The 10119-nt window shown below is 50.5% G+C and overlaps 1 protein-coding gene across 1 annotated transcript in view; it reads left to right on the forward strand.

Moving 5' to 3' along the window:
* The first annotated feature begins 6355 nt into the window (after window positions 1-6355).
* igf1ra (insulin-like growth factor 1a receptor) overlaps window positions 6356-10119 on the forward strand; it is a 274532-nt gene continuing 270768 nt past the window's right edge. The window contains exon 1 of the mRNA XM_070864979.1: window positions 6356-6533. Within this exon, the coding sequence (XP_070721080.1) occupies window positions 6413-6533 (121 nt within the window). The 5' untranslated portion in view covers window positions 6356-6412. The remainder of the gene's footprint in view (window positions 6534-10119) is intronic.

The raw sequence follows: 10119 nt of genomic DNA on the forward strand, positions 1-10119 counted from the left end.
CGTTGCAAATGTGCAGCAGGCTTGTTGGCAATTAAAAACATCAGAGATCGTTTTCTCTGTTTAAAAAAGGGGGCAGACAAAAGGCAGGTAACTATAGGCCGGTTAGTTTAACATCTGTAGTGGGCAAAATGCTTGAAACTATCATTAAGGAAGAAATAGCGGGACATCTAGATAGGAATAGTGCAATCAAGCAGACGCAGCATGGATTCATGAAGGGGAAATCATGTTTAACTAATTTACTGGAATTCTTTGAGGATATAACGAGCATGGTGGATAGAGGTGTACCGATGGATGTGGTGTATTTAGATTTCCAAAAGGCATTCGATAAGGTGCCACACAAAAGGTTACTGCAGAAGACAGAGGTACGCGGAGTCAGAGGAAATGTATTAGCATGGATAGAGAATTGGCTGGCTAACAGAAAGCAGAGAGTCGGGATAAATGGGTCCTTTTCGGGTTGGAAATCGGTGGTTAGTGGTGTGCCACAGGGATCGGTGCTGGGACCACAACTGTTTACAATATACATAGATGACCTGGAAGAGGGGACAGAGTGTAGTGTAACAAAATTTGCAGATGACACTAAGATTAGTGGGAAAGCGGGTTGTGTAGAGGACACAGAGAAGCTGCAAAGAGATTTAGATAGGTTAAGCGAATGGGCAAAGGTTTGGCAGATGGAATACAATGTCGGAAAGTGTGAGGTCATCCACCTTGGGGGAAAAAAAACAGTAAAAGGGAATATTATTTGAATGGGGCGAAATTACAACATGCTGAGATGCAGAGGGACCTGGGGGTACTTGTGCATGTTTTGGATAAACTCTTTTTGGAGTTTATCTGCAAAACAAAAACTTTAATCGGTGCCACCCGACCTGGATGACACACCAGACATTTACAAGGCCCTCTTTTTTTGTTTTTTTTGTGTTTTTTTTGTGCTTTTCTTCTTTTTTGGTTTTTTTTTTGGGCACTAAAATCACCTTTTTTTCCCCAGTGCCCCCTATAAAAGGGAAGGGGACACTAAAAGCACCGGCAATTAAAACAAATTAAACTTTAAAACGTAAAATCAAAGTAAAATTTGGTTGCCGGGCGTGATGATGCACTCCAGTCCCTCCGGTGCCCACCTCTCGCGGAAGGCCGCGAGCGTACCGGTGGATCCTTGTGCATGAAACTCTTTTTGGAGTTCACCTGCAAAAACATAAAACATTAAACCGTGCCACCCGACCTGGGTGACACACCAGACATTTACAAGGCCCTTTTTTCCTTTTTTTTTTGTGTTTTTCATTTTTTTTTTGGTTTTCTTTTTGGGCGCTGAAATCACATTTTTCCAGTGCCCCCTATAAAAGGGAAGGGGACACTAAAAGCACCGGCAATTAAAACAAATTAAACTTAAAAACGTAAAATCAAATTAAAATTTGGTTGCCGGGCGTGATGATGCACTCCAGTCCCTCCGGTGCCCACCTCTCGCGGAAGGCCGCGAGCGTACCGGTGGATCCTTGTGCATGAAACTCTTTTGAGTTTACCTGCAAACCATAAAAACATTAAACGGTGCCACCCGACCTGGGTGACACTCCAGACATTTACAAGGCCCTTTTTTTCCCCCCCCTTTTTTTTTTTGTGTTTTTCTTTTTTTTTGTTTTTTTTTGGGCACTAAAATCACAATTTTTCCCCAGTGCCCCCTATAAAAGGGAAGGGGGACACTAAAAGCACCGGCAATTAAAACAAATTAAACTTTAAAACGTAAAATCAAATTAAAATTTGGTTGCCGGGCGTGATGATGCACTCCAGTCCCTCCGGTGCCCACCTCTCGCGGAAGGCCGCGAGCGTACCGGTGGATCCTTGTGCATGAATCCCAAAATGTTAGTTTTCAGGTGCAGTAGGTAATCAGGAAGGCTGGCCTTCATTGCGAGAGGGATGGAGTACAAAAGCAGGGAGGTCCTGCTGCAACTGTATAGGGTATTGGTAAGGCCGCACCTGGAGTACTGCGTGCAGTTTTGGTCACCTTACTTAAGGAAGGATATACTGGCTTTGGAGGAGGTACAGAGACAATTCACTAGGCTGATTCTGGAGATGAGGGGGTTACCTTATGATGATAGATTGAGTAGACTGGGTCTTTACTCGTTGGAGTTCAGAAGGATGAGGGGTGATCTTATAGAAACATTTAAAATCATGAAAGGGATAGACAAGATAGAGGCAGAGAGGTTGTTTCCACTGGTAGGGGAGGCTAGAACTAGGGGGCACAGCCTCAAAATACGGGGGAGCCAATTTACAACCGAGTTGAGAAGGAATTTCTTTTCCCAGAGGGTTGTGAATCTGTGGAATTCTCTGCCCAAGGAAGCAGTTGAGGCTAGCTCATTGAATGTATTCAAGTCACAGATAGATAGATTTTTAAGCAATAAGGGAATTAAGGGTTACGGGGAGCGGGCGGGTAAGTGGAGCTGAGTCCACGGCCAGATCAGCCATGATCTTGTTGAATGGCGGAGCAGGCTCGAGGGGCTAGATGGCCTACTCCTGTTCCTAATTCTTATGTTCTTATGTTCTTCGGAATAAGAAGAAAAAACTTGCATTTATATAGCACCTGTCCATAGCCTGGGAACATCTCATAATCCAAATAATCGCTAGATTATTTTTGAAGTGCGGTCACCATTGTTATGTTGCCACACACACAAGTGAAATTGGTGTACAGCAAATGAATGAGTGACCACATATCCTGTTACTGGTGGGAGGAATGTTGGCCAAGACACTGGGTGAACTTCCTGTTCTTCTTTGAATATCATTTGCATCCACCTGAGCGGCATGGTTGTCCCTTCCAAAAGACGGTGCAATATACAGAACTGAAGAGCCAGTCTACACAATGTGCTCAAATCAATAGTAGGGAGGGGGCTATTAATCAGAAGTACAGTATTCCTCATTAATACTTACACTTATATAGCTCATCATGTTGAAGCATCTCAGAGCCCTTAACAGAATGAATTATAATTCAGTCACTGTTGTTATGAGATCGCTGCCTTTATTTCTGTCTGATCCCTGTGACCCCCTGTCCCTATCCCTGTGAACCCCTGTCCCTATACCTGTGACCCCCGGTCCCTATCCCTGTGTGACCCCCGGTCCCTATCCCTGTGACCCCCTGTCCCTATCCCTGTGGCCCCCTGTCCCTATTCCTGTGTGACCCCCGGTCCCTATCCCTGTGACCCCCTGTCCCTATCCCTGTGACCCCCGGTCCCTATCCCTGTGACCTCCTGTCCCTATCCCTGTGACCCCCGGTCCCTATTCCTGTGTGACCCCTGGTCCCTATCCCTGTGACCCCCTGTCTGTAACCCTGTGTGACCCCCTGTCCCTATCCCTGTGTGACCCCTGGTCCCTATTCCTGTGTGACCCCTGGTCCCTATCCCTGTGACCCCCTGTCCCTATCCCTGTGTGACCCCCTGTCCCTATCCCTGTGTGACCCCTGGTCCCTATCCCTGTGTGACCCCCTGTCCCTATCCCTGTGTGACCCCCTGTTTGTAACCCTGTGTGACCCCCTGTCCCTATCCCTGTGACCCCCTGTCTGTAACCCTGTGTGACCCCCGGACCCTATCCCTGAGTGACCCCCGGTCCCTATCCCTGTGTGACCCCCCTGTCCCTATCCCTGTGTGACCCCCTGTCCCTATCCCTGAGTCACCCCCGGTCCCTATCCCTGAGTGACCCCCCTGCAACTATCCCTGAGTGACCCACGGCCCCTATCCCTGTATGACCCCCTGTCTGTATCCCTGTGACCTCCTGACCCTATCCCTGTATGACCCCCTGTCTGTATCCCTGTGACCCCCTGTCCCTATCGCTGTGTGACCCCGTCTGTAACCCTGTGTGACCCCCGGACCCTATCCCTGAGTGGCCCCCGATCCCTATCCCTGTGTGATCCCCTGTCCCTATCCCTGTGTGACCCCCTTGTCTGTATCCCTGTGTGACCCCCTGTCCCTATCCCTGTGTGACCCCTTTGTCTGTATCCCTGTGTGACCCCCGGTCCCTATCCCTGTGTGACCCCCTGTCCCTATCCCTGTGTGACCCCCTTGTCTGTATCCCTGTGTGACCCCCTGTCCCTATCCCTGTGTGACCCCCGGTCCCTATCCCTGTGTGACTCCCTGTCCCTATCCCTGTGTGACCCCCTTGTCTGTATCCCTGTGTGACCCCCTGTTCCTATCCCTGTGTGACCCCCGGTCCCTATCCCTGTGTGACCCCCTGTCCCTATCCCTGTGTGACCCCCTTGTCTGTATCCCTGTGTGACCCCCGGTCCCTATCCCTGTGTGACCCCCTGTCCCTATCCCTGTGTGACCCCCGGTCCCTATCCCTGTGTGACCCCTCTCTCTTTTCCACTCTGTACCCCTAGCTCTCTCTCTCCCCCCTCTCTCTCTGTAATGCCCCTCTCCCTGTATCCCTCGCTGTAATGCCCCTGTCTCTCTCCCTCCCTCTCTCCCTAATGCCCCTGTCTCCCTGAATCTCTCTCTCTCTGTAATGCCCCTCTCCCCATGCCCCTCTCCCCCTGCAGTCCAGCCCCTCTCTCTCTCTCTCCCCCTGCAGTCCAATCCCTCTCTCTCTCTCTCCCCCTGCAGTCCAGCCCCTCTCTCTCTCTCTCCCCCTGTCTCTCTCCCTGTATCCCTCTCTCTCTCTCTCTCTCTCCCCCCTCAGTCCTACTCCAGCCCCTGTCTCTCCCCCCCTGTGTCTCTCTCTCTCCCCCTGTATCTCTCTCTCCCCCCCCAGTCCTACTCCAGCCCCTGTCTCTCTCCCCCCCCTGTCTCTCTCTCTCCCCCTGTATCTCTCTCTCCCCCCCCCAGTCCTACTCCAGCCCCTGTCTCTCTCCCCCCCCTGTCTCTCTCTCTCTCTCTCTCCCCCCCCAGTCCTACTCCAGCCCCTGTCTCTCTCCCCCCCTGTCTCTCTCTCCCCCCCTCAGTCCTACTCCAGCCCCTGTCTCTCTCCCCCCCTGTCTCTCTCTCTTCCCCGCCCCCCAGTCCTACTCCAGCCCCCTGTCTCTCTCCCCCCCTGTCTCTCTCTCTTCCCCCCCCTCAGTCCTACTCCAGCCCCTGTCTCTCTCCCCCCCTGTCTCTCTCTCCCCCCCCCTCAGTCCTACTCTAGCCCCTGTATCTCTCCCCCCCTGTCTCTCTCCCCCCGTCTCTCTCTCCCCCCCCCTCAGTCCTACTCCAGCCCCTGTATCTCTCCCCCCCTGTCTCTCTCTCTCTCCCCCCCACCTCAGTCCTGCTCCAGCCCCCTGTCTCTCTCCCTCTCCCCCCCCCTCAGTCCTACTCCAGCCCCCTGTCTCTCTCTCTCTCCCCCCCACCTCAGTCCTGCTCCAGCCCCCTGTCTCTCTCCCCCTCCCTCTCTGTACTGCCCCCCTCTCCCCGCAGTCCTGCTCCAGCCCCTGTCTCACCCCCACCCTCTCTGTAATGCCCCCCTCTCCCCGCAGTCCTGCTCCAGCCCCTGTCTCTCCCCCACCCTCTCTGTAATGCCCCCCTCTCCCCGCAGTCCTGCTCCAGCTCCATGTGCTGATTCCAGGCCGGGTTGCTCCTGCTGCTGTGACTCAGGCTGTTGTTTACCAGCGAGCTGGGAGCCTGAGTCAGAGAGACGGCGGGCGGACCTGCAGCCAGACATAGACAGAGACAGAGACAAGCTTCGGGACCCCCAGGACAACCCCAGGGACTGCAGCCCAGCCCCGGGCCGCTGCACACAGCTCCTTGTCCGGGGAGACAAGCCCACTTTGCATCTTCCAGTCTTTTTGACCCCAATCTCTGGAAAAATCCCAACGCGCCACGCTTCGCCTTTTCTCCTTTCTTTCCTCCCCCCTTCTGTCTCTCCTCCTTCCCAGGCTCCAAACAAACAACAGGAGGGGGGGAAAAAAATTGCTTTTTTTTTTGCAAAAAAAAAATTGGAGGGGGAAATGTTTCTTTAAATTGCTTTGCGAGAAAAACCAGCACCACACATTTGTGCAGAATTTTGTTGGTTTAAAAAATTGTTTTTTTTCCCCCCCTTCTGTTTAAGGACTGGAGAGTGAGGATGAGGAGTTCCAGGACAGCTGGTGTTTGCTGATATTCACCATAAAGAGGAGACAAGGTTGAAACCAACCCCAGCAAAAGCAGAAAGAGGGGGGAAGAGAGGAGAGAGTCACTGTAGCAAAGAAAAGGAGGAAAACCCATCTTTTTTTGCATTTGCAACAGTTACTTTTCTTTCTCATGCTCTCTCTTTCCCCTCTGCATCCCATGTTTTTTTTTGTGTTAGTGAGGATTAAAGCCTTCTAATCCTTGGTGAGATTTGGGATTCACAAATTCCAGGGTGTTTTTATACACTCTCTGCTGCCAGGTCCTCTGCTCTTTTTCTCTCTTTTTTTGGGGTGGGGGGGGGGGTTGTGTGGGGGGAGCCAAAGATTATTTCTTTTGGTCTGGCGGCGAAGGGAGTCGGTATGTTTTGGTGGGGTCCACAGATGGGAAAGAAATGTAGAACAAAGAGGTGTTCCGTGACCTTGTACTGGGCTCTGCTTACTCTCTGCACCTCACTCCTTGTGGGCCAGACCAATGGGGAAAGTAAGTATTATTTTCCTTTCTTTAAAAAGTTTATTATTTTACTGCACAAGAATAAATTGTGCATTTGTTGCAATCTTCAAGCTTTAAGAAAAATAATTGAATCGAATAAGTTATTGCATGCAAATGTGTTTTTAAAACTTTTTTTTGGTTGAGGGTGCCCATCTTTCATGTAACACTATTTTTTTTTTGCAAAGACTTGTGTTTTTGAAACGAATAAGTAACCCATTGGTGTGTTCAGGCTCGTGAATACTGAGTAACCAGGTGGACTGCTTTTATTTTCAGGACTTCAGGTCATTTAAAATGTGTGTGGGAAGTTGCAAGTTTGAAAGCTGTCAACGAAATCCTGGCAAAAAAAAAAAGTTTTGCCCTGTAGCGTGTTGTAACTTTTTAATATTTATTTGAGGACCCGGTCGTTGCGCCTTGGTTGTTTCAAGGAGTACCACGAGGAATGTTTGACTTTAAAAAAAAATGCCCAGCAATAATGGTGTCCCGGTAGCAATCGCACGCTTTAGTCGAATTTATCAGTGATGTGTGGGAAGTTTAGCCCACCTGTCTTCAACCTTTCCAGTGAGGAGGGAGAGGGGAGTGAGGGCTAGTGAAAGAGCATTGAAAAAGTTATCTTAACTTGCGAATTGTCACTTAACTTTGCTAATTCCAGTTGTGCGAGAGTTGTTAGGGACTCCCAGTCTGATCTAACTCTGATCACAGAACCCCCATGTCTTGAGTACCTCCCTCATCGCCAACTTTTCCCCCTAGACAAACTTTTTCCCGTCTCTCCTCCAGGACTGTTTATTTTCTGTGTTTTTATCTCTTTGCTAATTTCTTTTATCTGTTCATTTTAATCTGCTATCTTTTTCTGTTTGTTGTCTGTTCCTGTGATTTTAAATTGACTTTATTTGTTTAGGTGTTCACTTGCATTCCTTCTCTCCCTGCCTGTGACCTATTCCCTTTTATCTGTTTTTGTCTGTTTAACAGTTTTTCTTTGTCTCTACAATACTGCTGTTTCCTTTCTGCCTTTTCCCCACTCTTTATCTTGCTTTCTGTGGCTCACTTGTCTTTTTTTCTGTCTCTTGTCTGTGATTTACCTTTGTGTTCTGTGATGCCCTTTCTGTGTCTCCTTCCTGTGTTCTTGTGTCTTTTTTTAATGATTTGTTCCTGTCCCATTATCTCTCTCTCTGTCTCTTTTCCCCCCCCCCCCTTGTTATCTTGGTTTTTAATCTTTTAAAACACATTTTCTGTGTTTACTATTGTTTTATATTAATCCCTTTTTAAAAATTTCTACTTGTTCCACGCTGTGTTCTCTACTTTTTTGTCTTTTAAATCTAGTCTTGTCAGAAGTTAATATTTTTGTGATCTGTTTTACTACAATTTTAGTTTTCATATTTACATTTGGTCTTGCGTTTTCAATGTTCTAATTTCTATTTCTGTTTAACTTGTTTTGTCTTTCAACAGAAATTTCTATGATTCTATGTTTAACTTTTAACTTAGTTTGTCTCCTTCCAATTTCTCGTATTCGTTTCTCGAACTTCATGAATTTAGTTTGTTTCATGTATCAGTTGAATTTGTCCTTATTCTCTTTATGCCTCTCTTCCTTGCGCCTTTGCAGCTTTTGTTCAGTCTTTCCTTGTTTATCTTTTCTGTTTGTTTATAATCTGATTTCTTCCCCCCCCCCCCGACTATATTCCGCAAGATCTTTATTTTCTAAATCTTGCCCGTATTTCATTTTATCTTCACCATTTTGTTTTAATTGTATTTTGATTTTGTTTCTCTGCTGTCTCTCACTGCCGTTTAATCAAATTTGAGAGTTGTGCTGTTCTGCACTTTGTCCCTTCATTACATGTTGGCTTCCATTTTATTTTTTTTCTATTACTTTGTTCTAATTTTCCTCGTCTTTTTACTTGTTTATATCCCATTCACACTATTCTCCCTCTCTCTCTCTCTCCCTCTCTCTCTTCCCTCTTTTTCTCTCTCTCTCCCCCTCTCCCGCTCCCACTTTCTCTCTCTCTCTCTTTCTCTCTCTCGCCCCCTCTTTTTTTTCTCTCTCTCCCTCCCCCCGCTCTCTCTCTCCCTCCCCCCCGCTCTCTCTCTCCCTCCCCCCCGCTCTCTCTCTCCCTCCCCCCCGCTCTCTCTCTCCCTCCCCCCCGCTCTCTCTCTCCCTCCCCCCCGCTCTCTCTCTCCCTCCCCCCCGCTCTCTCTCTCCCTCCCCCCCGCTCTCTCTCTCCCTCCCCCCCGCTCTCTCTCTCTCCCTCCCCCCCGCTCTCTCTCTCCCTCCCCCCCGCTCTCTCTCTCCCTCCCCCCCGCTCTCTCTCTCCCTCCCCCCCGCTCTCTCTCCCCCCCCTCTTTCTCTCTCCCCCCCCTCTTTCTCTCTCCCCCCCTCTTTCTCTCTCCCCCCCTCTTTCTCTCTCCCCCCCTCTTTCTCTCTCCCCCCCTCTTTCTCTCTCCCCCCCTCTTCTCTCTCCCCCCCTCTTTCTCTCTCCCCCCCCTCTTTCTCTCTCCCCCCCTCTTTCTCTCTCCCCCCCTCTTTCTCTCTCCCCCCCCTCTTTCTCTCTCCCCCCCTCTTTCTCTCTCCCCCCCTCTTTCTCTCTCCCCCCCTCTTTCTCTCTCCCCCCCTCTTTCTCTCTCCCCCCCTCTTTCTCTCTCCCCCCCTCTTTCTCTCTCCCCCCCTCTTTCTCTCTCCCCCCCCTCTTTCTCTCTCCCCCCCCTCTTTCTCTCTCCCCCCCTCTTTCTCTCTCCCCCCCTCTTTCTCTCTCCCCCCCTCTTTCTCTCTCCCCCCCTCTTTCTCTCTCCCCCCCTCTTTCTCTCTCCCCCCCCTCTTTCTCTCTCCCCCCCTCTTTCTCTCTCCCCCCCCTCTTTCTCTCTCCCCCCCTCTTTCTCTCTCCCCCTCTTCTCTCCCCCCTCTTTCTCTCTCCCCCCCTCTTTCTCTCTCCCCCCCTCTTTCTCTCTCCCCCCCTCTTTCTCTCTCCCCCCCTCTTTCTCTCTCCCCCCCTCTTTCTCTCTCCCCCCCTCTTTCTCTCTCCCCCCCTCTTTCTCTCTCCCCCCCTCTTTCTCTCTCCCCCCCCTCTTTCTCTCTCCCCCCCTCTTTCTCTCTCCCCCCCTCTTTCTCTCTCCCCCCCTCTTTCTCTCTCCCCCCCTCTTTCTCTCTCCCCCCCTCTTTCTCTCTCCCCCCCTCTTTCTCTCTCCCCCCCTATTTCTCTCTCCCCCCTCTTTCTCTCTCCCCCCCTCTTTCTCTCTCCCCCCCTCTTTCTCTCTCCCCCCCTCTTTCTCTCTCCCCCCCTCTTTCTCTCTCCCCCCCTCTTTCTCTCTCCCCCCCTCTTTCTCTCTCCCCCCCTCTTTCTCTCTCCCCCCCTCTTTCTCTCTCCCCCCCTCTTTCTCTCTCCCCCCCTCTTTCTCTCTCCCCCCCTCTTTCTCTCTCCCCCCCTCTTTCTCTCTCCCCCCCTCTTTCTCTCTCCCCCCCTCTTTCTCTCTCCCCCCCTCTTTCTCTCTCCCCCCTCTTTCTCTCTCCCCCCTCTTCTCTCTCCCCCCCTCTTTCTCTCTCTCCCCCCCTCTTTCTCTTCCCTTTCTCTCTCCCCCCCTCTTTCTCTCTCCC

This window comes from Pristiophorus japonicus, chromosome 21, assembly GCF_044704955.1.
Source record: "Pristiophorus japonicus isolate sPriJap1 chromosome 21, sPriJap1.hap1, whole genome shotgun sequence".
Taxonomy (NCBI): domain Eukaryota; kingdom Metazoa; phylum Chordata; class Chondrichthyes; family Pristiophoridae; genus Pristiophorus; species Pristiophorus japonicus.